General features: G+C 38.2%; 18 protein-coding genes across 18 annotated transcripts; 10 read left to right on the top strand and 8 right to left on the bottom strand. All coding sequences in view use genetic code 12, as the record gives it.

Annotated features, from left to right (window-relative positions):
- Positions 1-1,937: 1,937 nt before the first annotated feature.
- On the top strand, positions 1,938-4,199 carry PGA18 (Pga18p; the record flags this gene model as incomplete). Its single annotated transcript, XM_714904.2, has 1 exon — positions 1,938-4,199. One exon carries the CDS (start codon positions 1,938-1,940, stop codon positions 4,197-4,199), a length of 2,262 nt encoding a protein of 753 aa, XP_719997.2.
- A 669-nt stretch (positions 4,200-4,868) lies between these two features.
- Positions 4,869-6,452, bottom strand: AIP2 (D-lactate dehydrogenase; the record flags this gene model as incomplete). The annotated part of the gene is made up of 1 exon (XM_714903.2): positions 4,869-6,452. The coding sequence occupies one exon, from the start codon at positions 6,450-6,452 to the stop codon at positions 4,869-4,871; it is 1,584 nt and encodes a 527-aa protein (XP_719996.2).
- A 756-nt stretch (positions 6,453-7,208) lies between these two features.
- ECM14 (putative metallocarboxypeptidase) lies at positions 7,209-8,621 on the top strand (the record flags this gene model as incomplete). Its single annotated transcript, XM_714902.2, has 1 exon — positions 7,209-8,621. The coding sequence occupies one exon, from the start codon at positions 7,209-7,211 to the stop codon at positions 8,619-8,621; it is 1,413 nt and encodes a 470-aa protein (XP_719995.2).
- On the bottom strand, positions 8,356-8,859 carry CAALFM_C303020WA (uncharacterized protein; the record flags this gene model as incomplete). Its single annotated transcript, XM_714901.1, has 1 exon — positions 8,356-8,859. One exon carries the CDS (start codon positions 8,857-8,859, stop codon positions 8,356-8,358), a length of 504 nt encoding a protein of 167 aa, XP_719994.1.
- On the top strand, positions 8,858-9,430 carry DTD2 (D-tyrosyl-tRNA(Tyr) deacylase; the record flags this gene model as incomplete). Its single annotated transcript, XM_019475302.1, has 2 exons — positions 8,858-8,922; positions 9,004-9,430. The coding sequence occupies 2 exons, from the start codon at positions 8,858-8,860 to the stop codon at positions 9,428-9,430; spliced, it is 492 nt and encodes a 163-aa protein (XP_019330847.1).
- Positions 9,431-9,530: 100 nt separating this feature from the next.
- CAALFM_C303000WA (uncharacterized protein) lies at positions 9,531-9,941 on the bottom strand (the record flags this gene model as incomplete). The annotated part of the gene is made up of 1 exon (XM_714899.1): positions 9,531-9,941. One exon carries the CDS (start codon positions 9,939-9,941, stop codon positions 9,531-9,533), a length of 411 nt encoding a protein of 136 aa, XP_719992.1.
- Positions 9,942-10,197: 256 nt separating this feature from the next.
- Positions 10,198-11,295, top strand: CAALFM_C302990CA (uncharacterized protein; the record flags this gene model as incomplete). Its single annotated transcript, XM_714898.1, has 1 exon — positions 10,198-11,295. The coding sequence occupies one exon, from the start codon at positions 10,198-10,200 to the stop codon at positions 11,293-11,295; it is 1,098 nt and encodes a 365-aa protein (XP_719991.1).
- Positions 11,296-11,436: 141 nt separating this feature from the next.
- CAALFM_C302980CA (uncharacterized protein) lies at positions 11,437-12,093 on the top strand (the record flags this gene model as incomplete). The annotated part of the gene is made up of 1 exon (XM_714896.1): positions 11,437-12,093. One exon carries the CDS (start codon positions 11,437-11,439, stop codon positions 12,091-12,093), a length of 657 nt encoding a protein of 218 aa, XP_719989.1.
- A 275-nt stretch (positions 12,094-12,368) lies between these two features.
- On the top strand, positions 12,369-13,289 carry CAALFM_C302970CA (metalloendopeptidase; the record flags this gene model as incomplete). The annotated part of the gene is made up of 1 exon (XM_714895.1): positions 12,369-13,289. One exon carries the CDS (start codon positions 12,369-12,371, stop codon positions 13,287-13,289), a length of 921 nt encoding a protein of 306 aa, XP_719988.1.
- A 184-nt stretch (positions 13,290-13,473) lies between these two features.
- On the top strand, positions 13,474-17,817 carry KRE5 (Kre5p; the record flags this gene model as incomplete). Its single annotated transcript, XM_714894.2, has 1 exon — positions 13,474-17,817. One exon carries the CDS (start codon positions 13,474-13,476, stop codon positions 17,815-17,817), a length of 4,344 nt encoding a protein of 1,447 aa, XP_719987.2.
- Positions 17,818-18,303: 486 nt separating this feature from the next.
- On the top strand, positions 18,304-20,148 carry MET13 (methylenetetrahydrofolate reductase (NAD(P)H); the record flags this gene model as incomplete). Its single annotated transcript, XM_714892.1, has 1 exon — positions 18,304-20,148. One exon carries the CDS (start codon positions 18,304-18,306, stop codon positions 20,146-20,148), a length of 1,845 nt encoding a protein of 614 aa, XP_719985.1.
- Positions 20,149-21,123: 975 nt separating this feature from the next.
- On the top strand, positions 21,124-21,708 carry NUO2 (Nuo2p; the record flags this gene model as incomplete). The annotated part of the gene is made up of 1 exon (XM_714891.1): positions 21,124-21,708. The coding sequence occupies one exon, from the start codon at positions 21,124-21,126 to the stop codon at positions 21,706-21,708; it is 585 nt and encodes a 194-aa protein (XP_719984.1).
- A 30-nt stretch (positions 21,709-21,738) lies between these two features.
- CAALFM_C302930WA (uncharacterized protein) lies at positions 21,739-22,272 on the bottom strand (the record flags this gene model as incomplete). Its single annotated transcript, XM_714890.1, has 1 exon — positions 21,739-22,272. The coding sequence occupies one exon, from the start codon at positions 22,270-22,272 to the stop codon at positions 21,739-21,741; it is 534 nt and encodes a 177-aa protein (XP_719983.1).
- A 477-nt stretch (positions 22,273-22,749) lies between these two features.
- On the bottom strand, positions 22,750-23,139 carry CAALFM_C302920WA (phosphatase regulator; the record flags this gene model as incomplete). Its single annotated transcript, XM_714889.1, has 1 exon — positions 22,750-23,139. One exon carries the CDS (start codon positions 23,137-23,139, stop codon positions 22,750-22,752), a length of 390 nt encoding a protein of 129 aa, XP_719982.1.
- A 249-nt stretch (positions 23,140-23,388) lies between these two features.
- Positions 23,389-24,045, bottom strand: CAALFM_C302910WA (uncharacterized protein; the record flags this gene model as incomplete). The annotated part of the gene is made up of 1 exon (XM_714888.2): positions 23,389-24,045. The coding sequence occupies one exon, from the start codon at positions 24,043-24,045 to the stop codon at positions 23,389-23,391; it is 657 nt and encodes a 218-aa protein (XP_719981.2).
- A 141-nt stretch (positions 24,046-24,186) lies between these two features.
- On the bottom strand, positions 24,187-25,284 carry CAALFM_C302900WA (uncharacterized protein; the record flags this gene model as incomplete). Its single annotated transcript, XM_714886.2, has 1 exon — positions 24,187-25,284. The coding sequence occupies one exon, from the start codon at positions 25,282-25,284 to the stop codon at positions 24,187-24,189; it is 1,098 nt and encodes a 365-aa protein (XP_719979.2).
- A 258-nt stretch (positions 25,285-25,542) lies between these two features.
- On the top strand, positions 25,543-25,953 carry CAALFM_C302890CA (uncharacterized protein; the record flags this gene model as incomplete). Its single annotated transcript, XM_714885.2, has 1 exon — positions 25,543-25,953. The coding sequence occupies one exon, from the start codon at positions 25,543-25,545 to the stop codon at positions 25,951-25,953; it is 411 nt and encodes a 136-aa protein (XP_719978.1).
- Positions 25,954-26,053: 100 nt separating this feature from the next.
- On the bottom strand, positions 26,054-26,464 carry CAALFM_C302880WA (uncharacterized protein; the record flags this gene model as incomplete). The annotated part of the gene is made up of 1 exon (XM_714884.2): positions 26,054-26,464. The coding sequence occupies one exon, from the start codon at positions 26,462-26,464 to the stop codon at positions 26,054-26,056; it is 411 nt and encodes a 136-aa protein (XP_719977.1).
- Positions 26,465-26,469: the final 5 nt, after the last annotated feature.

Raw genomic sequence — 26,469 nt, 5'->3', positions numbered from 1 at the left:
AATAATGATTTGCTTTGCTTTATTAGTGCTGATCCCATTGATTTCACACTGAGCGTTGAATCCTTTAAATCACTTAAGAATGCAAACAATTTAAACTCCTTATTGAGTATAATTAATGTGAATCAAGATTTTCAAAGAATTCTGTAAAAACATTAAAATACCCTTTCAACCTTAATTAGAAGTTGAAGAAAAAAAAACACAGAAAAACTATCATGAAACCTGTAATTGCTGCAATCAAGTCTTGTAGATGTTCCCAATCTTCTGCATACAATTTTGTGTAGATGAAAAAAAAATAGTCGAAATTTTTCGCTCTGAGAGTTTTATACGGCCCACCCTACTTTCACCACCACTAACAATCGTTTGTTTTGAAACAATTGTTTCATTGTCAATGAGAGAGCTTCAAAACAAGGAAAGTTAACAGCTCAATTTTTTGAAGAGAAATTACTTTTTCTAGCCCTATCCACAGCCCCTCCACCCCTTATCGACTTACAAATATAGCTTTATTTCTTGTAACCATTTTTTTGGGAAGACCCTCTGTTGTTGTTCTTAGTTACTGGGCTGAAAACTTTGTTTTCTTTTTCCGTTCATTTTCGCACCCCCTCTTTCCCTTTCATCTTGCTCTTGTTTTGGGTGCGCCCACTTTGAAACACTCATTCAGTATAGCTGCAAATAAACGCCCGTATCAATATTTTTTTTCTGGGTGTTTTCCCAAATTACAAAACTCTCCCATCATCATCATCTTCAATTATACTCACTCAATGCATCATCTAAACTGTCGATGGTGTTGAATTTTTATTCCAAAGGGATGAGAGAATTCTATAGTTTCAACAAGATATGGAAATGTGAGAAGTACCCATGTTCTCCTTCCTGGAAATCAGCTGAAAGGGAGCTTGATTAAAAGGGATAAGAGCAGAACTTCTAATTGGATTGACCCCCCTATGTTAGTTAAACAATCTCTTTTCAGCCTGTGTACTCATTTTTGTTTTTAATCTTTTTAATTAGTATAGTTCGGTGTTAACACCGATTGCTGCTACCACAACAAAACATACAACTCTGTTTCTCCATGATTAAACTTGAAATATGAATCCATGATGTCAGTACTTTCTAAGACTAACTTAATACAATACTTAAATTGTTCACTAAAGATAGTTTAGTTTAAACAAAATAGAAAAAAAAAACGGAAAATGAATAACCATTGACTAATATTATCAAGTTTAGGCGAAGTTTAATGAAGAGCTGCTAGTATTTATTTTTCCATAAACGTCCTGGTGACGCGATACGCCTGAGGAAAATAAATGATTTTCAATCTTAAGGAAAAAAAAAAAAAAATTTAAAGTAGTTTTGCAAGTATAGATGCAGCGAGGTCGTGTATGAACCGAGACATATCTGTATATTTTTTTTTTTGCTGTTTCATTTATTAATAAAAAAAATAATAAATGTTCTCGCTAAATTTGTTATATTTTTTTCAGTTCTGGTTTCTATTTGCACTGATTTGGTATATGGGAGAATAATCAAATATGGAGGAATTAATCGTCTATGCATGGGTTGCGCAGATGTTGATTAGGCATTGCATATCAGAGCTTTAGTTACAAAGTCAATTTCAGGGCTACAGGATGCATTGAACTAAGTGTTTTATTATCAGATAGACCTTCCGGAATTTAGTCAAGGTGGAATTTAATCAAGCATGAAGAAGGAGTGAGAGAGAATACACTGAGGCAATTGTACGACAAACTGAATCTCACCCTTTCATGTTATTATTAGCATTGTGGATCTTGTTATTACCGCCATTAGGGATCAGCAAGCTTGTGAAGAATAGAAAACGAAATATTTCGAGTATAAATAAAGCTGCAAATTCTTCACCAATTGTTCAAGATTTGTTTTAATTTTAGGAATTGCTTCTACACTATCAACAATCAACAAACAAATTCACATTCGCTATGAAATTGGAATCAATTGCTGTCTTTGCTGGTATTGTTTCCACTGCGCTTGCTGGTGTTTATCATAAGCCACCACCAGCTACTACGTATTGGACTACAATCTATGCTCCTTCAACATCTGTCGTTACTGTCACTTCTTGTTCCAAAGGTGGATGTGGCACTCAATCCTATGCTACTGGTGTCACTAAAACCAAGACTGTCCATGAAGGTGTGACTACTGAATATACTACTTATTGTCCATTGACTACATCCCACGAAGTTGTTAAATCCACTTGCTCAGATACACTTGTTGTTTGGTCTACTAGATCTTTCTCCTGGGTTTGGTCATTCTCAAAACCAGACGGATGTGGCCAAAGTACTTCCACCATTAAAACTACTGCTCAAACCGATGTCCCTACTACTGCTACTGCTACTCCATCTGTTTCTACTACTTGCACCACTGGAACCAAAACCAAATGGTGGTGGGTTATAAAGACTACTGATTGCTCGGTTTACACTGTTTCATCTACATCATCTTCCCTTATTTCCACTAGTCAAGTTACCAGTAGTAGCAGTATTGCATCTACTACAGCTACTGCACCAGCAACTCCATCTGTTTCCACAACTTGCACCACTGGAACCAAAACCAAATGGTGGTGGGTTATAAAGACTACTGATTGCTCGGTTTACACTGTTTCGTCTACATTATCTTCCCTTATTTCCACTAGTAAAGCTACCAGTAGTAGCAGTGTTGCATCATCAACTGGGTCAACTCCAGCTACTACCCCAGGTTCAAGTATTGAGTCTACTCCAGCTACTACTCCAGGTTCAAGTACCGAGTCTACTCCAGCTACCGCTACAGGTTCTAGCACTAAATCGACTCCAGCTACCACTCCAGGATCATCTGTTACTACTGGTAAAACAAGTACTGATTGGATTACTTCATTTACCACCCACACCGCTCATACTACTACTGTTATCACTGTTACTGATTGCGATCACCATAGCTGTACATCAAACGTTGTTACCACAGGGGTTACTGTTGTGACAGTCACTACTACCGGTACCGTCACTGAATACACAACTTACTGTCCATTAACTTCAACAGAAACTATTGTGACAAGTAAAACAACTTCAGCTACCACACCAGGTTCATCTAGTGTTGAATCCACACCAGGATCTAGTTCTGCTACTACACCAGGATCAAGTTCTGCTACCACACCAGGATCTAGTTCTGCTACTACTCCTGGTTCAAGTTCTGCTACCACACCAGGTTTATCTAGTGTTGAATCCACACCAGGTTCAAGCTCAGCTACTACTCCAGGATCAAGTTCTGCTACCACACCAGGTTCTAGTTCTGCTACTACACCAGGTTCTAGTTCTGCTACCACACCAGGTACATCTAGTGTTGAATCAACTCCAGGTTCAAGTTCCGCTACCACACCAGGTTCATCTACTATTGAATCCACATCAGGTTCCAGCTCTGCTACCACACCAGGATCTAGTTCTGCTACTACTCCTGGTTCAAGTTCTGCTACCACACCAGGTACATCTAGTGTTGAATCAACTCCAGGTTCAAGTTCCGCTACCACACCAGGTTCATCTACTATTGAATCCACATCAGGTTCCAGCTCTGCTACCACACCAGGTTCTAGTTCTGCTACCACACCAGGTACATCTAGTGTTGAATCAACTCCAGGTACTAGTACAGGATCATGTTGGGTTTCTGTTTCTACTGGTGGATATGGTTATGAGACAACTGTGACTATTTGCTCTGATGTTACTTCTGGACAAAGTGTTACCACTCCTACTACCATTTCAGTTCCATCTACATTCTGCACCACTGTTCCAACTGCTGGTACTGATGAAACAGTTATAACTTCGTATGTCACCTCAACTGCACACTCAACTGAAGTCATTACTGTCACTAGTTGTGCTGATAATGGTTGTCAGACGCACACTACTCATACTGGTGTTGTCGTTGTTACTGTGACTACCACTGATGTTGCTACAACATACACAACCTACTGTCCATTGACTACAACTAAAGCTGTGTATCGTGTTGCTAAACTTGCAAACTACAAGAGAGATCAAACTGAATTTATTGCTACTGAAACCAACGAAAACACTAGCAATTGGCCAGCTCCAACTTTAGTTCCATATGTTGGTATTTCCAATGACAGTTCTGCAGCCGTTAGTACTTTTGAAGGTGCAGCTAATTCAGTTGTTCCAAGATTAGGCCTCATTGCCGGTTTCCTCAGTGCATTGTTATTTTTGTTTTAATCAATCTGGATTTTGAGATTTAGCTTCGGTTTTAAATTTTAGTTTCGGTTTCTCCAGACAAAGGAGATCTTCTTATTTGTCCTATTTTACTTTTCATTATTTTTCATTTTCATCCATTATTTCGGTTTGATCTCACTTTAAGAGTTCATATTATTGCTTCATGGCTTATTTTTATTGGTTACTTGGTTTCAAAATTACTTTTTTCGTGCACACATTGGATGTCTGTGCTTTATTTTGTTATTGGTGATTAATATTGTTATACCCTTATTTTCAATTTCTTCTTATCATTATGTTTTTAAGTTTCGGTTCATATTTGTGTACGAGGCAAACAATCCCTGTTTAGATGTTAGTACATGTTTTAATACACATATTTTATAAATTAATTTGTTTAGTAAATTTAGAGTAAGTTTCGAAGGTAAAAGCAAGCAGAGGGAGGAAAGTAATTAGGATAGAAAAAAAACATCTTATTGTAAATACCATCTCCATTATGGATAACTACTACACCTTTGGCTTTGTCTGTCACCGTTAAATATTCTTGAACGTCAATAAAAACAGACAAGACATCTACAATGACATAAATGAATAAATAACTATATAAAGAAATGTGAAATATAAACGACTCTTGCATAGAGCAGAGTTATTTACAGACTCTAGTTTTAACTAACTCATTTACACGTATTTATATGGGTTCATGATTCCATTTGGATCGTAATGTTGTTTGATTTCTTTGATTAATTTGACCTCAATCTCATTCTTGGAATACCCAATGTAGTTTTTCTTTTGGAATCCCAACCCATGTTCAGCCGAAATGGATCCATTTTTTTTTGCGATCCATTCATAGACAAATGGCTCCAAGATAGTTTCAATTTCAGGAGAATACTTTCTCACAGAAACGTTCAAGTGTAAATTCCCATCTCCAATGTGACCATAACCCAATGCAGCAAGCACAGGTTTCGATTCATCGTCCAAGCTGGCGATTCCAGCATCATTTAACCTGGTATTGATGTCCTCAACTAACCCGTAAAGATCTGCCAATGGAATAGAAACGTCATACTTGTAAACACCGCCTCCAATAGTGGTTGCTTCAGGGATGGATTCTCTCCATGACCATAATGATTGTATTTGAGCCTCATCTTGTGCAATAATCCCATCGTCGACTAAACCTTCTTCCATTGCATTCCCCAAGAATGTTTCCAATTTTTCGTCGTCGTGCTCTTTGTTGGAGCCAGAGGTTTCAATTAACACATAGAATGGGAAGTCACCGCTTTCAATAGGGTGCTCCAAACCTAAATGCTTAGCAGTCAACTTTTGTGAGGTGTTGTCCATGAATTCAAAAGCCGATAAAATTTCTTGCAACTCCTTTCTAGCCTGGACAAAAACCTTTTGAACGGCCTCATAACTCGATACAGCTAAAAATGCCACATTTTGCGCTTGTGGTCTTGATGGACATAGAATCGAAACACCAGTTATAATACCCAAAGTACCTTCAGATCCAATAAACAACTGCTTCAAATCATAACCAGTATTATCTTTACGCAATGAATGCATAGAGTTATAAACTGTACCGTCGGGCAAGACAGCTTCCAAACCTAAAACAGAACCATGCAAAGAACCGTATCGTAACAAACGCAAACCACCAGCATTACATGCAACATTGCCACCAACATGACACGACCCTTTAGCTCCCAAGTCGAGCGGGAAAATGTAGCCCTGCTCAGCCAAATACTGATCAGCTGTTTCCAAAATAACACCAGCGTCGACTTTCAATATACCGCTGACAGGATCAAACGATCTGATTTTATTCATGGCCGACAAGGAAATGATGATTTCATCAAAAATTGGATTAGATCCACCTACCAACCCAGTATTCCCACCCTGTGGTACAACAGCTAGCTTGTTATCATTACAATACTTTAAGATAGAAGCGACTTGTTCGGTGGTTTTCGGTTTCAAAACCAATTGTGATTGACCTCTATACTTTCTCATCCAGTCTTCGTTGAAAAACAATAAGTCGTCTTCATCAGTAATAATGGAATTCTCAGGTAATACACTTTTAAAGTATTCGATGTCTTGAGATTCAAGTTGCTTGAATTTTGCATCACGTTGGACTTTTTGGGAATAAGTATCTGCCGTAAAAGGTACTGTTTTTGTAGAATAAGATGCAACGGGCAAACCATTATAACGACTGAATCTACATGCCACGTTGTTTCGTCTAATCAAATACGAAGCAGTCTGTACTAATCTCCTCTGCATTGTTGAAGGTAGTTTTTTAATCCAGGAAGATGTTGCAAAGATAATTTAGGAATCAACTTTTTTTTTTTTTTTTCATTTTTTTCATAATGGTGTTAATTACTCATAGTTAATTTATAGTGGTAACATTTATTATGTGAAAACTTGGCAGTACCAATTGACCAGTAGTAGTAATAATTATTTATTAGTTCTTTTTCTTTTTTCTTTCTTTTTTGACTTCTTCATAGACATTTATATTAACTATACACTAGCCTTACAACATACTATATAGAGAATAAAAAGATCATGGGAATTTAACAACGATAAGACAACTCACAAACTCATATACTTGTAAATCCATTCAAAAACAAATGCAACAATTGTTAGACAGGGACAACAAAAGGACGAAAGTAGAATGGAGAAGCAAGTGTTATCACGTTTCATCACACAAATACACGACTTTACTTTATCATAGTAGAAAATTTGTAACAAGAATGAGAATAATAATAATTCAATAACTCTAACAAACAAGTTGTGAAGCAAAAAAAAAAAATAAAAATAATTCCGTTCAAATTTCATTTCTACTTTGCTCTCAATGTTGCTGATATTTCTGATTACCCATTGATATTTAAAGTTACATTTACTATTGATTTTGATATTTAACCCACCTCATATTTTTTTTTTACTTTCCCCAAATTCTCCAATTTTCATAATTTTGTTCTTTCAACTATTGATATATTTGGTTCCTAGCTATTATACGAATTTAGTCTACTTACTAGCATGAACTGTATCAAACTCATATCACTACTTCTTATTCAACTAGTGGTCACTCATCAGATTCAAATCCCATTTGATTTCAATGGCCTATTCTCTTCAAAAGATGTTACTCGTCCCCATTACACATCAGTGGATCCTCAATACCATCCAATAGATTTATCACAATATAATGATAAACACGTAGTCAGAATTGACTACTCCAATGATCCAGATTTAGGAAAATATTTGATAAGTCTGCCTCTCAGAGGAGATGCAAATGTTCACTTTGCAAAATGGAGTCATGCAAGTAACTTAAAGACAATTGATATACAAATTGACAAAGAAAGCTTGGCTAAATTGCATGAGATGTTCCCTTCAATGTCTTTTAAAGTAATTGTTGGAGACTTAGCCCAAAAGATATTTGAAACATACCCGCTGCAGGTTAATCAATTGAATGAAGATCCAGTGGTTGCTAATGAATTGTTTTTCAAAGAGTACCGATCATTAGAAACTATTGATGCATGGTTGGACCTATTACAAGCAACATATCCCGATATAATCAGTGTTGAAGAGATTGGGGAAACATATGAACATCGTAAGTACAAGGTAGTTCATTTCACTGTTCCTAGCTCGGAAGGTAATGATGATCATGGCGACAGGAGAACTGTTGTAGTGAGCGGCGGTATCCATGCACGTGAATGGATTTCAACTTCGTCTGTGTTGTACTCCATATATGCATTAATTGAATTCTATAAAAATGCTCCTGATTCGGATATCTGGTCTAAATTGGACTTTATATTTATTCCTGTTTCTAACCCTGACGGGTATGAATACACTTGGACCACAGACAGATTGTGGAGAAAGAATCGTCAACCAACTATTCATCCCAAATGCTTTGGAATTGATATTGATCATTCTTACGATTATCATTGGACAAGATCAAGTGATTGGGCATGCGGTGAAGAATACAGTGGTGAGGCACCCTTTGAAGCGTTTGAATCCCAAATTTGGACAGAATATTTGAATAATACCAATGCCAACCACAAAATATGGGGTTATATTGACTTGCATTCTTACTCACAGGAGATCTTATATCCATATGCCTTTTCTTGTAATGAGCAACCAAGAGATGAAGAAAACTTGTTAGAGGTCGCGTGGGGTCTAGCAAAAGCTATTCGCATGCAAAGTGGAACACTGTACAATGTATTACCAGCCTGTATTGATCGTGACGCTGATTTGATGCCAGACTTGGGATCTGGAACAGCATTAGATTATATGTACCATCATCGAGCAGACTATGCGTTCCAGTTGAAATTGAGAGATACAGGTAACCATGGTTTTTTGTTACCCGCAAAGTACATTGAGCCTGTTGGTAGGGAAGTTGTCGCTGCTTTAAAGTATTTGTGTAATTTCTTAGTAGACGAACAACTGCAGTAAATGTATGAGATATGATATTACTGAACTTGAAACATTTAGCCCCGGAGTTTTTTTTTTTTTGGCTACCCGTTGCCATTCCGGCAAACTGAAAAGTCGACTGGGTTTTCTTTTTCTGTTCAACTACTCGCCCAAAGCACAATAGGATCCAGTAATAAGAAAAAAAAAAATTTAGCTGTCTATTTATCCATTCTTCTTCTTTCCCTATAAGAAAAAGTTGAGCTACATAATTTGGCAACATGAGAGTGGTTATTCAAAAAGTCAAGAGTGCATCAGTCACAGTTGAAGAGAAAGTTGTGTCATCGTATGTATTTGTGCCTGTCTATTAGCGGTGATCTTCAAAAAGAGTCTTACCACAGCATTCCACTAACACCTTGAGCAACAGAATCGGAAAAGGGTTGATGGTTCTTGTTGGTATCACCACCACAGACACAGAGGACGATATTGCAAAGCTCTCCAAGAAGCTTCTATCCCTCCGTGTGTTTGAAGATTTGTCTGAGCCACCGCAGACTGCCACCAAGTGGTATGGCAAGCCATGGGCAAAGTCGATCGTTGACATCCAAGGTGAAATATTGTCTGTGAGTCAGTTTACATTGTATGGCACAGTCAAGAAGGGGACCAAGCCTGATTTCCACCGTGCAGCCAAGGGCCACCACGCAGTTGAATTGTACAACAAGTTATTAGAGCAATTGAGAGCAGGGTTGGGCCAAGAGAAAGTCAAGGACGGAGAGTTTGGAGCTATGATGGACGTTGCCTTGGTCAACGATGGTCCTGTGACCATCGTCTGGGACACCCAGGACAGTTCCTTGTAAATAAATTGGCACATCACCCGAAAACAAAAAGCCCAGCCAGTAGAGTGTATACTTAAATAGATATTTATATACCCAAGTCATAATCGTGACGATATGTATTCTAGTATAATACATTGTAGTCGTTATTTTGGAACAAGAGCACCACCAACTTCCATCGTCTGGAGGCAGTCACCACAAACCAGAGCCCAAAAAATAGGAGACTCCCAAGGAACGCCCCCATCAACATCGTCGAGATCGAGAGCCGTATTATGCTGTAGATGATATCTAGACCGGCTAGAACGATCGATAGCGCAACAATGGCGTAGTTGGCAGCCTTGCTGTTTGAGTACTGACCGAGGAGTGCCGTCGACGTGACATTAAAGTACTCGTCAAACCCATTGGTGAAGGGCGGTTCAAACGAGTCCGGGTTGAGAATTAGTAGAATCGGGGGCCTGTTGAGAATGTTATTTTTCAAGTCGTCTGCGATGTTGCGTGACACAATGGATATCAACTGGAGCCAGCTGCGCTGCATGGTTGGGGGAGTGTGGTGTAGTTGGGCTGTCAAGCTAGAAATGGTATTGCAAACACAAGGGGGGACACAAATGTAGAACTATATGGTGTTGGGGGTGAAGGGGAGGGGGTAGTTATTTCACGGGGGTTGTTTTCTGGGTTGTTTGTTTTATTCTACTTTCTGTCTCATTTTATTTTTTCTTGTTTTTCTGGAGATAACATGGAAACGCAAAACGTCTTTTTTTGACAGTTCAGCAGGAACTAGTCATCCACTACATATGAAACGACAGCAAGAGGAGCCAGCGTCCCAGAAAGAGGAGTCAGTGCCTCAGCGAAAGGCAGTCAAGTACAACCAGGAGTTGACGTTGCTTACTCTCCCCACAGACATACTAGATCTCATTTTTCAGGATTTGTCAAGGCAGGACGCGATAAACCTATCGACCCTAGATCACGAGCACAGAAACGTGCTAAAAGCTATTGTTTTTTCGCGGATCCGTGCCAGCTGGAACGATATGAGGAGCGAAATAGACGGGAGGACGGGTTTCCTCAAACAACATAGACACTTGGTGACCCAGCTTCGGATAGTCGACTGCGATTCGTATGGAGAGTGGAACATGGACATCTTTAGCGATTTGTTGATAGACTTGCCTAGATTGAGACATTTGCTTATCAACAGCAAGTTCTCCTCCAACTGGCTCAAGTACCGCCAAGACGACAACTTGCAGCAGCTTACGTTGTACTTTGAACCACAAGATACGCGACAAGTACCAGGAGAGATCGTTTCCAGCAGCAGTACCACCACCACCACCACGATCAACCGCATATTCAGTTTGGAGCACATTGCCAATTTCAAGATGTTGACAAAGTTGCGGCTATGGCACTACCACCTCTACTGGGAGGATATGTACCCTGTATTGATCGTGGAGGATGTCGAGCTCCACAACTGCACGTGGGAGTTTCCGTTCACGCTATCGCAATTCAATTACAACTCCAACATCAGGCGACTTGTGGTGTCGTATGCTGAAGGCAACGCGTTTGCGGTGTCTGAACGGTACAGAGAGTTTTTGCAATATGGAAACGGAGAAGACTTTTCAAGTTTGGAGGAGCTTACGGTCACTGTGGCGAGAGGGAGTCTCAACAGCAGCGTGATGTCACGGTTCATGAACACTGGCAACTTTCCGAGACTAAGAGCATTGCGGGTTCTTGCAAGGGAAGGCGCATACAACCTATCGCATTGGTTTGGAAAGTTGCCGACAAACAGTACGTTGCGGGTACTAGACATGCAGGTGGATTACGAAGCTCGTGACCGGGAGAGAGCATTGAAGGAGGCCAATAAATACTTTCCATTCCTTGATGTGAAGATACATAGACCATAAAAGCGCAAGGCTGCGAAATATATACGCGTATAGACTCTACTAATAAACATCCAAACCAGAGTGAAAAAAAAAAAAAATACAACACAAACCAGAAAAAAAACAAACGAACCACTTACAAGACCCATCTCTACCACAACACCAATGTACTGGGTGCTACTCCTTTTCGTGTCGATATGCATGGCCAACACGGAGACATGCTTGGTACGGGTGCCCGAGTACTACAATATTGTACCGCACCCGTCACCCATATCCAGGGATGCCAGGTTCAGTCGCGAGCTCCATCGTCTCAACACCACCCACACAGTACTACTAGACTACCCCATTGGATCCATCGACGACCAGGATATGTCCAACATAATCACAGTCACATACGATACCGTTGCGCAACCACGATCAACACTACTAGTGCGCGTGAACAACTACGGAGACAATACGTTTACGAACGGCGACATGCTCAACATCAAGCTATGCTGGCCGGCCACCATGCCGTACGACTTTAGCATTGACCATGTGTATATGCACAGCAACGAGTTGGTTGAGAGTGTGGAGGATGAGTTTGATTTGTATGTGGCGGTCACCTACGAGTTCCATGCCTTTAGTTATGACAATGGGAGGTTTTTGCAAGAAGAAACGGCATTGTCCTTCCAATTGTACGTGAACAAATTGCCCAGTAGATTCTTACCCATTCCATTGGAGTTGTACGACACAATCGTGTATCTAGTAGATATCACAATATTCATTGTCTGGAACATCTTGCCATATTTGGTTAAGGGTGTATTAGAAGCCGTGGGGCAGTAGTGTTGCGTTATATTTTAAGGAAAATAAACAAATGATTTTATCAAGTCGATTAGCCTTATAACATTAGCTGATATGTTTGTTGGTCTATAGGTTTTAATGATATTGTTAGATTTAAGGTTTGCTTTGTAGCTGGCAAAGTTTAGATGCCAACTCGTTGGGGTCGTGTTCACTACCAATACTGCAGTAAAAACGAGGTTTGACTCTTTGTATAATATTTAGTTCATTCGCAGATCAAATAATTCGTTCTTTTCTAGGTGCCACACTAGCAAAAGGTTATGGTTAAAGAAGGACACGGTGCATTTCCTGTTCCTAAAGCCAATGACATACCGCCTCCTGCAAATATAAAGAAGATCGGGGCCTTGAAACGTTTTTCAGATGAAGCTTATGCGAAGTCTTTGCTCTATGATGCAGCAAGATTAGTTGCACCAATAATACACGAGCAGAAGTTCAAAGTTGGAAAATTATATGAAATGTATCCTGATAAGGCGGAACTATGGGGCCTAAATGTCAATCACGGACAAAAGATATACCTAAGGTTAAGAGAACATCACAATGATAAACTGTTTCTCCCCATGGGTGATATAGTAGGGACCTTACTTCATGAATTAACACACAATTTGTATAGTGCTCACGATAGTAAGTTCTACAAGTTTTTGGACAAACTAAAGTCGAGATACGACGACATACATTGTAGGGGAGCCAAAACAAAATATTTATGCGAGGAAAACAAGGTTGGTAGAGGTGTATTATTATCCGGAAGTTTAGTATCTGTCAGAGAGCAAAGGCTCAAGGAATTAAGCAAACCAAAGTTTGCGAATGAAAGCAAAGTTTTAGGACTGAATTCAAAAATTAATAAACCTATCGGTGGCTCGCCAAGGGATCTTAGACAGGCAATTCTAGAGGCGGCAGAGCGTCGGTTGAGAGATTCAAAATGGTGTCATAGTGAAAATGCAGAAACCGAAAGTGTTCCCAAAGAGGACGAGTACGACACAACTCAGGTGGAGCTTATCGGTCCTACAGAAGGTAAACCAGTTGGAACATTTGCTAATGATATCATTGATTTAACATCGGACACTGAAGAAACTCCAATTCAACCTGATAACCCGAAACGCCGCATACTCCACGAGATAATTGATTTAACTTCAGATACAGAAGACATAGAGCCAACAACACCAGAGGTAATATGTATAGATTAAGTTAAATATAAAGGCGAATATATTGCCAATGTAATACTCTTTTAGCAGTGTTGTTCTCGTGCAAGGATTAAGCACCGAAAAAAAATATGTGGATGCGTTGTTATTAGTTTTACTCTTTGCTTTTTCTGAAAAGAAACATTAACGTGTTCTACTAGTTTGTCACACTACGACACAAGTCCTTGAAATGTCAATTGCAAGGTATATCTACTACACCATTGCGGTTGCTGTTTTATTAAATTTTGTCAAAGCTACTGAAAATAACAATTTTAAACTTGAACTTGAAGCGTCATGGAGCAATATTGATTTCCTTCCTAGCTTTATAGAGGCCATCGTTGGCTTCAATGACTCTTTGTACGAACAGACAATTGAAACAATTTTTGGTTTAGGAGACACTGAAGTGGAATTAGAAGATGATGCTTCAGATCAAGAAATATATTCTACCGTGATCAACTCATTAAGGTTAACAGATCAAGATTTGGATTTTATTAATTTTGATTTAACCAACAAAAAACATACACCAAGAATCGCAGCCCATTACGATCACTATTCTGATGTTCTAACTAAGTTTGGCGATCGACTCAAAAGTGAATGTGCAAAAGACTCTTTTGGGAATGCAGTGGAAACGAAAAATGGTCAAATTCAAACGTGGTTACTATATAACGATAAGATATATTGTTCGGCTAATGATTTGTTTGCATTACGAACTGATTTGAGTTCTCATTCTACACTTTTATTTGATAGGATTATTGGAAAATCAAAAGATGCACCTTTGGTGATTTTATATGGAAACCCGACTGAGGAACTGACTAAAGATTTTCTTAAAATATTGTATCCAGATGCAAAGGCTGGAAAATTAAAGTTTGTATGGAGGTACATTCCACTGGGAATCAAAAAACTGGACTCAATTTCTGGATACGGTGTATCATTGAAAATGGAAAAGTATGATTATTCTGGTGCAGAAGGAAATACAAAGTATGATTTGAGTCGAGATTTCACCAGAATTAATGACTCGCAAGAATTGGTCCTAGTCATTGGAAAACATTCGTATGAACTTGGTGTTAAATTGACTTCATTCATATTATCCAATCGCTACAAGACTACTAAATACGACCTTTTAGATACCATTTTAACCAACTTTCCCAAGTTTATTCCTTACATTGCACGATTACCAAAATTACTAAATCATGAAAAAGTTAAATCCAAAGTGCTTGGAAATGAAGATATAGGGCTATCTCAAGACTCCTACGGAATATATATCAACGGTTCCCCAATAAATCCACTAGAGTTAGATATTTACAATCTAGGTACCAGGATAAAGGAGGAATTACAGACTGTGAAAGATTTAGTGAAACTTGGATTTGATACCGTACAAGCAAAGCTCTTGATAGCAAAATTTGCTTTACTTTCAGCTGTTAAACAAACACAATTTCGAAATGGGAATACATTAATGGGTAACAATGAAAATAGATTTAAAGTGTATGAAAATGAATTTAAGAAGGGTAGTTCAGAAAAGGGTGGGGTCTTGTTTTTCAATAACATTGAATCAGACAACACATTCAAGGAGTACACCACTGATCGTGAGGAGGCATATTTAGGAGTTGGTTCTCATAAACTTAAGCCAAATCAAATTCCGTTATTGAAAGAGAACATCCATGATTTAATTTTCGCATTAAATTTTGGGAACAAAAATCAATTGCGGGTGTTTTTCACTTTATCTAAGGTGATTTTGGACTCCGGTATACCTCAACAAGTTGGAGTTTTGCCCGTTATAGGAGATGACCCAATGGATCTGTTACTCGCTGAGAAATTTTATTGGATTGCTGAGAAATCAAGCACACAAGAGGCATTAGCAATATTGTATAAATATTTTGAATCAAACAGTCCAGATGAAGTTGATGACTTATTAGATAAAGTGGAAGTACCCGAAGATTATAAAGTGGATTATAATCATGTGTTAAACAAGTTTTCTATATCAACTGCTTCGGTCATTTTCAATGGGGTTATTTACGATTTAAGAGCACCAAACTGGCAGATTGCCATGAGTAAACAAATATCCCAGGACATTTCACTTATTAAAACTTTCTTGAGACAGGGACCAATAGAGGGTAGATTGAAAGATGTTCTTTACTCTAATGCAAAATCAGAACGCAATTTACGTATAATTCCATTAGAACCTAGTGACATTATTTACAAGAAAATCGACAAGGAATTAATAAACAATTCAATTGCATTCAAGAAGCTAGATAAAGCGCAGGGCGTGTCTGGAACATTTTGGCTAGTGTCGGATTTTACCAAGTCAGAAATAATTACTCAATTGATAGATTTGTTATTGCTTCTCAAAAAGAAAGCAATTCAGATAAGAATTATTAATACTGGGGATACAGATGTTTTTGGAAAATTGAAAACAAAGTTTAAATTAACCGCCTTAACAAATGGACAAATTGATGAAATTATTGAGATTTTGAAAAAATCCAACGCTTCAAGTGCAAATAATGATGAATTGAAAAAAATGCTTGAGACTAAGCAATTACCTGCTCATCACTCTTTTTTGCTATTCAACTCTAGATATTTTAGATTGGATGGAAATTTTGGATACGAGGAATTGGATCAAATTATAGAGTTTGAAGTATCTCAAAGATTGAACTTAATCCCGGACATCATGGAGGCATATCCGGATGAGTTTAGGTCGAAGAAGGTAAGTGATTTTAATCTGGTTTTGTCTGGATTGGACAATATGGACTGGTTTGATTTGGTGACTTCCATAGTGACAAAATCATTCCATGTCGACGAAAAAAGGTTTATTGTTGATGTTAACAGGTTTGATTTTAGCTCATTGGATTTTTCAAACTCGATTGATGTAACGACTTATGAAGAAAATAGTCCAGTTGATGTATTAATAATTTTGAACCCAATGGATGAATATTCTCAAAAATTGATAAGCCTTGTTAATAGCATTACAGATTTTCTGTTCTTGAACATTAGAATCTTACTACAACCAAGAGTGGATCTGAAAGAAGAGATCAAAATTCACAAGTTTTATCGTGGTGTGTATCCTCAACCGACTCCCAAATTTGATTCCAATGGCAAGTGGATCCAACATTATTCAGCTCAATTTGAAAGTATTCCATCCAATGTGACCTATTCTACTGAATTAGATGTTCCACATAAGTGGATAGTTGTTCCTCAACTGAGTTCGATGGATTTAAACACAATCAATTTCAGCGAAAGCCACTCTGTTGATGCAAAATACTCTCTAAAAAATATATTAATTGAAGGATATGCTAGAGATATTCATACTGGGAAGGCCCCTGATGGTTTAATCTTTAGAGCCTTTAATAAAAATTACTCAACTGATACTTTGGTGATGACTTCCTTGGACTATTTTCAAATCAAAGGGTATCCTAGTATTTTCAACTTTAGTACGACCTCAAATGACACATTATTGTCTGCATCGGAAAACAAATATCAGGCTAATACCGAGGAATTGGAGAGCATTGAGGTGCCAGTTTTTAAAATTGATGGATCGACCATATATCCAAGGGTAATGAAATCTGGCAACAATAAGCCAATGCTGACGAGAAAACATGCAGATATAAATATTTTTACAATTGCTGGTGGCCAACTTTATGAAAAGTTAACTAGCATTATGATTGCGTCAGTAAGAAAACATAACCCTAGCCTGACAATAAAATTCTGGATTTTGGAAGATTTTGCGACCCCACAATTCAAACACTTGGTAGAGCTTATCTCAGTAAAGTATAATGTCGAATATGAGTTTATTAGTTACAAATGGCCCAATTTCTTGAGAAAACAGAAAACCAAAGAAAGAATGATTTGGGGGTATAAGATTTTGTTTTTGGACGTTTTGTTCCCACAAGATCTCAACAAGATTATATTCATTGACGCCGATCAAATATGTAGGGCAGATTTGACAGAATTGGTTAACATGGATCTTGAAGGTGCTCCATATGGATTTACTCCAATGTGTGATTCTCGGGAAGAAATGGAAGGTTTCAGATTTTGGAAAGAAGGATACTGGTCCGATGTTTTGAAGGATGATTTGAAATATCATATTAGTGCATTATTTGTTGTTGATTTGCAAAAGTTCAGATCTATAAAAGCTGGAGACAGATTGAGAGCACACTATCAAAAGCTTTCTAGTGATCCAAATTCGTTGAGCAATTTAGATCAAGATTTGCCCAATAATATGCAAAGACTGATAAAAATTTTCAGTTTGCCTCAAAATTGGCTCTGGTGTGAAACGTGGTGCTCAGATAAAAGCTTGGAAGATGCAAAAATGATTGATCTTTGCAACAATCCATTAACTAGAGAAAATAAATTAGATGCTGCTAAGAGATTGATCCCAGAATGGATTGAATACGAGCAAGCAATTGAACCATTGGTATCATTAGTACAGAATAATACCGCCAAAGAAGTTGTTCAAGAGATAGAAATTGATACAGACGGAGAACAAGAAGAACAAGAACAAGAAAGTAATGATGATGATTTTATTCACGATGAATTGTAATTGTCAAAGTCACATGGAATAAATAGTGAGAACTCCTGAAACGGCATTAAATACGCACGTTGGGTAGAGATAATACAAATATAGATAGATAGATAGAGAGAAAAAAATGTTGGATTTTTTTCAGACCTCCTCTTCCTCCTGGGCGCCTCCGGTTTAACTATAATTTTTTAAGATTACACAAAATTCAAGTACACGCACTTTCTAATTATTTTATTGAAGAGTCATAATCAGTAATGAATTTTTTTTTTTTTGATTTTCGATTCTCGATTTCCGATTTCCTCGTTGATTGGTATAATCTAAACGAACAAACAGGTATAAACCTTTGTAGTTAGTTTTTTTTTTTCTTTCTTTCTTTCTTGTACTTTTTCTTAATTGTTTTTTCTTTTTTTCACTTTTCTTAAACTTGTTATATCATTGCCTTAAGACTATTGAATCAGTTCAGTTTCACAAAGCTTAACAATTAAGAACTATTGAAAACTATTGATCATGAAAATATCTGAGAAATTAACCCAAGCGCATAAGGGATCAAATCCACCACCAGCTACATTTTCGTTTGAGTTTTTCGTTCCAAAAACTTCGCAAGGGGTGCAGAACTTGTATGATAGAATGGATAGAATGTATGATTTGAATCCAATATTTATAGATATCACTTGGAATGCGGGGGGTAGATCATCCACTTTGACCAATGAAATGGTATATACTGCCCAATCAACTTTGGGTTTGGAAACATGTATGCATTTGACATGTACTAACATGAAAGTCGAATTGATTGATGAAGCTTTAGAAAAAGCTTTTAAATCTGGTTGTCAAAACATTTTGGCGTTAAGGGGAGACCCACCTTTGGATGGATCGGAATCTACTGGTGATTTCAAATATGCCAAGGATTTGATCAAGTATATTCATGAAAAATATGACAACCACTTTAATATTGGTGTTGCAGGGTATCCTGAAGGTCATCCAGAAGAAGAGGACGAGCAGAAAACTTTGCGCTATTTGAAAGAAAAGTGTGACGCTGGAGCTGATTTCATTATCACTCAAATGTTTTATGATGTTGATAATTTTATTTCTTGGTGTAGCAAATTACGCAAAATTGGAGTTGATATCCCAATCATTCCAGGTATCATGCCTATTTCTACCTATGCTGCATTTATAAGAAGAGCCAAGTGGTCCGAAATAGCTATTCCACAACACTTTTTAGACGCATTAGACCCCATAAAAGATGATGATTTCTTGGTAAGAGAAAGAGGAACTGAATTGGTTAGTGAAATGTGTAATAAATTATTGCAATCTGGATATGTCAATCATTTACATTTTTACACTATGAATTTGGAAAAAGCTACTGTTATGATTTTGGAGAAATTAAACCTCATTGAAGCTATTAAATCACACGACGTCGTTGGTGGATCCGAGTTACCTTGGAGAAAATCATTGCATCCAGAAAGATCTAAAGAATCGATCCGTCCAATTTTTTGGCAACATAGAAAGTATTCTTACATTTCAAGAACAGCAACTTGGGATGAATTTCCTAATGGTAGATGGGGTGACTCAAGATCTCCGGCTTTTGGTGATATTGATTTGTGTGCTAGTGAATTATTGAGACAATCACCTAAAAAGGCTTTTGAATTATGGGGTCTCCCTCAATCATTGGCAGAATTGAGTGGTATAATTATCAACTATTTGAAAGGCGACTTGAAGTCGTTACCATGGTCTGATGGTCCTGTGGGGGATGACACTAAAGTAATTGTTGACGACTTGATATATTTGAATCAACACGGGTTTTTCACTATGAATTCACAGCCAGCATTAAATGCAGTTAAATCGTCTGAAAAAGTTTTTGGTTGGGGCCCCAAAAATGGATATGTGTATCAAAAACAGTATTTGGAGTTCTTTTGCCATAAAGATGTTGTTTCTAAATTGTTAGACCACGTCGAGGAATTCAACGTAAAGGGAGCCGAATCTTCGTCAGCTTTTATTTCATACTATGCTGTGGATAAAGATGGTAATTTGAGTACAAACTGTAAAGATGATGACATTAATGCAGTCACTTGGGGGGTATTTCCGGGAGAGGAAATTCTTCAACCCACAATCGTTGAGAAAACATCATTCTTGGCATGGAAGGATGAGGTTTACAGATTGTTTACTGAATGGGCCAAGATTGCCAGTAGCAATTTAGTTGAAGCCAATCAAACACAAGTAGACGAATTTGTCCAATTAATGAAAAAATTCGGAGATGAATTTGTGTTGTGCAATTTGGTAAACAATGATTTTGTTGATGGCAATTCCACCCTTTTCGATTTAATCAAGCGTTTGAATATTGACGATTTGAATTAAAACTGACAAATAAACTCGATCAAAGGCTCACAATCTTGTTATTTATACGTACGCATGAGAAGAAGAATAGAAAGAAGAAGAAGAAAATATTCTATTGATGAAGGGCACTCAACATGCTCAAATATGGAAACTTTCAACATTAGTTTCCCAAATATTTTCAGCGTAATTTATGATTTTTATGATGGTTACGGACTATTTTTTTGCATTAAATATTATTTACTTCATTTCAACAATTGTTGTTTAATTTTTTTATTTCACATACATATATCAATGTCATTATTGAGAATTGCTTTTACTGGTTTATAAAAAGAAAAATGAAAGGCATTTGGTTTAGGCATATATTTTGTATAGTTTGCATCCTCAACGGAATTGGTTTTTAAAATAGAATTAATAAAAATATTATCTTTGTTAAAAAGAAAGATACCAATCTTTTCACTACAGTTGCAAGTGTAATAACTCACTGGTTTGACATTTGTTTTTATCAAACAGGTGGTTCTCCTTAAACAAATGAATATATGAAGTTGGATTAGTGTACAAGGAATTATCATTACGAGATCTTTGATTATACAAATAGTTCAATCGTAGAGAAAGCTCAGGAAGAACTCTAATTTAAAAAATTGTTGCTCAATGTAAAGCCACTTTTGGTTACTTTCTAAACATATCTACTCTATAAAACTACTTTGAAGGAGATTAGAAAACCCTGGCAGATCTAACACTCATAATGTTGTGTAAGCCTTTACCAGTAGTAGATCCAAACTCAAACTCAATTCTCTCGTTTTGAGATTCCTGCATATATTTGTATTACTACTCACCTAAAATTGATTGGATGAAAAAAAGAGAATCCTAATAACAGCCAAACAGAGAAACCTCAAAAAAACCCAAAAAAAAAATCCAATTATCACTCAAACAAACTTTGGTTTCTTACGTCTTTGAAAAGGGAAAAAAAAGTATCCATTTATTATCTATTCATTAACTATGTCAGGAGGTCCAGTTCCAGTTTGGAAGAAATATACTACCAGACCACAGGGTATCTGGGAGAAAATAAGACAACTTTTGGTTTTGGTGCCAAATAGATCATCTGGTAATCCTTTGGTATCGTTGTTTAGACAAGTCCCACCTGGTGAAAGAATCAAAGAAGCACAGAATTACAAGGACCCTGTTACCATACCAGCAGGAGATATCAAAGGTAATCCATACTTCAAGAGAGATTATAGAAGAAATTATCCACAAGTTCATACATTTAACCAGACCAAAATCTCTGGGTTGTTGAATTTAGGTTCTGAATCAAACCCAAGAATCTCCATTGGAGAGAAGGGAAATAAAGAATTGGCAGTGTTTACAAACGGACAAGACGTTAGTTTAGCATCTACTTTGAAGTCTGTGCCTGCATCTGTGGTGAAGGGAGAAGTTTTGGGCAAATCAGGAGAACCAATTGTTGCTCCATCATTAAACAAATTTAAATGGGAAATTTTACCTGAACCTGTTCATGGTATGTATTCTGAAGCTTACCCATGCCGTATATTTACAGAGAAGAAAGTTCGTTCACAATCTTCTGCTTAGGAGAATGGGTTTTTATTCTGTTCTTTTTGTTTATTTTATTTTGCATGATTGTACATTATTAATATATATATTTGGTCTTACACTAAATTGTGGAAATATACTAGGCAACCCGTATAGCCCAAACCAGCAACACAAGTATTGTATAACCAGGTTATATTTACAGGTCGGTGTATTCTTCAAATGACTATCGATTGTTTGTAGCGTTTCACACGGATGCACTTGCAACCAAGGCTGTTGAAGAAGGTGATGATTATGTAAATCAACCCGACAAATCCCAACTGCCAACGTTCTTTGCGCCATTGGCGAAGTTAAAAACGTGTCATTGTCGTATAATCTCATATTTAACAATGGAACACCATATAAATCATCAAAAGAAATTGTAAAATCTATACGAAGCTGCTTCACAGAAACACTGACGAAACTATACATTTTGTCAATATTCCATTTATTCACGTAGTTGTTATTAACAGAAAACTCAAAATCAGTGCCTTTTAACTTCAAGTTTGCTAGCATAATCGAAATGAACTCTTCTATATTGTCATTGAACTGTTGATTTGTAATCATTGGTTTGGCTACAAAAGGTCAAAAACAGTGGAGCAACTATTTTTTTCCTTCTTACTTGGTTAGAGTTTCGCTTGGTGAGTTAATAAATACATTTGCTCCTACTTACCCCTATACTATTAAACAATAAACATAAAAATCTCTGATTCTTAACTTGGTTAGTCCAATTTCAATAAATATAGTCTGACATGCCAGAGCAGCTTCATCAAACCAGTGACATTTTAACTACAACAAAAAAAAATGAAAAAAAAATGAAGAAAACGGGAAGAAAACGTGAGCTATACTTCAACTTTCAAGCTCACTTCTTAGTACTCAACTAATCAAACGTATTTCCTCTTTCAAAACTAAATGACAAACCTCGCAGCAAAATACTTAAGAGATATGTGTTGACTGAACCAAATGAATTGAGGATTTGCAAATAATGGTAATCAATTATTTTTTTTTTTTCAAATATACCATTCGAATCTCCGTTAATTGCTTCTATTGTTTATTCTGCTCCTCTCCATTGTCATCTTTTCCAACAGTTCTTTCATTTAATAATCCCGATTTTCCATTCAAAAGCACTTGGGCGTTTGTTGCGCTAATTGAATTTCGAACTGACATTTCTTTCATTCTTTCGGCATTTGGATGCTTCATAGACATTCCACCAGGTATGCCACTCTTTAAACCACCTCCCATTTGCTTCTGCATAGCATAATCTCCACTGTCAAAATATTTCTTATCTTGGAATTTGGATGATAAGATCTGTTGGGTAGTGGGTAATTTCCCGTACATTTTATAGATTCTTAATTCCTGTGGTGATAATTTAGACAAATCCAATTGTTGAGTGTTCTTTGGTTCACTCAAAGGATCTTCTTCACTATATGACATGATTGAATTTACTCCTTTATGTTATAAAAAATAATTGAATTTTCAATGACTAGAAAACACATAAAAAAAAAAGAGAATAAGTAGTAATGGTTCTCCTTATTTTATTTAGTTTCTCAAGAAAGGGAAAAAAAAGAGATTGTGTACCGCCCAGAAATTGGTTCAGGTTTGCTGGAGTCACATGTTCCAATGATCTGGGAGGGAGGTCATTATTTTTTTGCTCAAGTCGATACTTCTTTATCGCATTTAACACTACTGCCCCACGGCTTCTAATACACCCTTAACCAAATATGGCAAGATGTTCCAGACAATGAATATTGTGATATCTACTAGATACACGATTGTGTCGTACAACTCCAATGGAATGGGTAAGAATCTACTGGGCAATTTGTTCACGTACAATTGGAAGGACAATGCCGTTTCTTCTTGCAAAAACCTCCCATTGTCATAACTAAAGGCATGGAACTCGTAGGTGACCGCCACATACAAATCAAACTCATCCTCCACACTCTCAACCAACTCGTTGCTGTGCATATACACATGGTCAATGCTAAAGTCGTACGGCATGGTGGCCGGCCAGCATAGCTTGATGTTGAGCATGTCGCCGTTCGTAAACGTATTGTCTCCGTAGTTGTTCACGCGCACTAGTAGTGTTGATCGTGGTTGCGCAACGGTATCGTATGTGACTGTGATTATGTTGGACATATCCTGGTCGTCGATGGATCCAATGGGGTAGTCTAGTAGTACTGTGTGGGTGGTGTTGAGACGATGGAGCTCGCGACTGAACCTGGCATCCCTGGATATGGGTGACGGGTGCGGTACAATATTGTAGTACTCGGGCACCCGTACCAAGCATGTCTCCGTGTTGGCCATGCATATCGACACGAAAAGGAGTAGCACCCAGTACATTGGTGTTGTGGTAGAGATGGGTCTTGTAAGTGGTTCGTTTGTTTTTTTTCTGGTTTGTGTTGTATTTTTTTTTTTTTTCACTCTGGTTTGGATGTTTATTAGTAGAGTCTATACGCGTATATATTTCGCAGCCTTGCGCTTTTATGGTCTATGTATCTTCACATCAAGGAATGGAAAGTATTTATTGGCCTCCTTCAATGCTCTCTCCCGGTCACGAGCTTCGTAATCCACCTGCATGTCTAGTACCCGCAACGTACTGTTTGTCGGCAACTTTCCAAACCAATGCGATAGGTTGTATGCGCCTTCCCTTGCAAGAACCCGCAATGCTCTTAGTCTCGGAAAGTTGCCAGTGTTCATGAACCGTGACATCACGCTGCTGTTGAGACTCCCTCTCGCCACAGTGACCGTAAGCTCCTCCAAACTTGAAAAGTCTTCTCCGTTTCCATATTGCAAAAACTCTCTGTACCGTTCAGACACCGCAAACGCGTTGCCTTCAGCATACGACACCACAAGTCGCCTGATGTTGGAGTTGTAATTGAATTGCGATAGCGTGAACGGAAACTCCCACGTGCAGTTGTGGAGCTCGACATCCTCCACGATCAATACAGGGTACATATCCTCCCAGTAGAGGTGGTAGTGCCATAGCCGCAACTTTGTCAACATCTTGAAATTGGCAATGTGCTCCAAACTGAATATGCGGTTGATCGTGGTGGTGGTGGTGGTACTGCTGCTGGAAACGATCTCTCCTGGTACTTGTCGCGTATCTTGTGGTTCAAAGTACAACGTAAGCTGCTGCAAGTTGTCGTCTTGGCGGTACTTGAGCCAGTTGGAGGAGAACTTGCTGTTGATAAGCAAATGTCTCAATCTAGGCAAGTCTATCAACAAATCGCTAAAGATGTCCATGTTCCACTCTCCATACGAATCGCAGTCGACTATCCGAAGCTGGGTCACCAAGTGTCTATGTTGTTTGAGGAAACCCGTCCTCCCGTCTATTTCGCTCCTCATATCGTTCCAGCTGGCACGGATCCGCGAAAAAACAATAGCTTTTAGCACGTTTCTGTGCTCGTGATCTAGGGTCGATAGGTTTATCGCGTCCTGCCTTGACAAATCCTGAAAAATGAGATCTAGTATGTCTGTGGGGAGAGTAAGCAACGTCAACTCCTGGTTGTACTTGACTGCCTTTCGCTGAGGCACTGACTCCTCTTTCTGGGACGCTGGCTCCTCTTGCTGTCGTTTCATATGTAGTGGATGACTAGTTCCTGCTGAACTGTCAAAAAAAAGACGTTTTGCGTTTCCATGTTATCTCCAGAAAAACAAGAAAAAATAAAATGAGACAGAAAGTAGAATAAAACAAACAACCCAGAAAACAACCCCCCGTGAAATAACTACCCCCTCCCCTTCACCCCCAACACCATATAGTTCTACATTTGTGTCCCCCCTTGTGTTTGCAATACCATTTCTAGCTTGACAGCCCAACTACACCACACTCCCCCAACCATGCAGCGCAGCTGGCTCCAGTTGATATCCATTGTGTCACGCAACATCGCAGACGACTTGAAAAATAACATTCTCAACAGGCCCCCGATTCTACTAATTCTCAACCCGGACTCGTTTGAACCGCCCTTCACCAATGGGTTTGACGAGTACTTTAATGTCACGTCGACGGCACTCCTCGGTCAGTACTCAAACAGCAAGGCTGCCAACTACGCCATTGTTGCGCTATCGATCGTTCTAGCCGGTCTAGATATCATCTACAGCATAATACGGCTCTCGATCTCGACGATGTTGATGGGGGCGTTCCTTGGGAGTCTCCTATTTTTTGGGCTCTGGTTTGTGGTGACTGCCTCCAGACGATGGAAGTTGGTGGTGCTCTTGTTCCAAAATAACGACTACAATGTATTATACTAGAATACATATCGTCACGATTATGACTTGGGTATATAAATATCTATTTAAGTATACACTCTACTGGCTGGGCTTTTTGTTTTCGGGTGATGTGCCAATTTATTTACAAGGAACTGTCCTGGGTGTCCCAGACGATGGTCACAGGACCATCGTTGACCAAGGCAACGTCCATCATAGCTCCAAACTCTCCGTCCTTGACTTTCTCTTGGCCCAACCCTGCTCTCAATTGCTCTAACAACTTGTTGTACAATTCAGCTGCGTGGTGGCCCTTGGCTGCACGGTGGAAATCAGGCTTGGTCCCCTTCTTGACTGTGCCATACAATGTAAACTGACTCACAGACAATATTTCACCTTGGATGTCAACGATCGACTTTGCCCATGGCTTGTCATACCACTTGGTGGCAGTCTGCGGTGGCTCAGACAAATCTTCAAACACACGGAGGGATAGAAGCTTCTTGGAGAGCTTTGCAATATCATCCTCTGTGTCTGTGGTGGTGATACCAACAAGAACCATCAACC

The sequence above is a fragment of the Candida albicans genome, chromosome 3, assembly GCF_000182965.3.
Source record: "Candida albicans SC5314 chromosome 3, complete sequence".
NCBI lineage: Eukaryota > Fungi > Ascomycota > Pichiomycetes > Serinales > Debaryomycetaceae > Candida > Candida albicans.
Note: the sequence above shows the minus strand (reverse complement) of the source record. Positions and strands in the feature narration are given on the sequence as shown.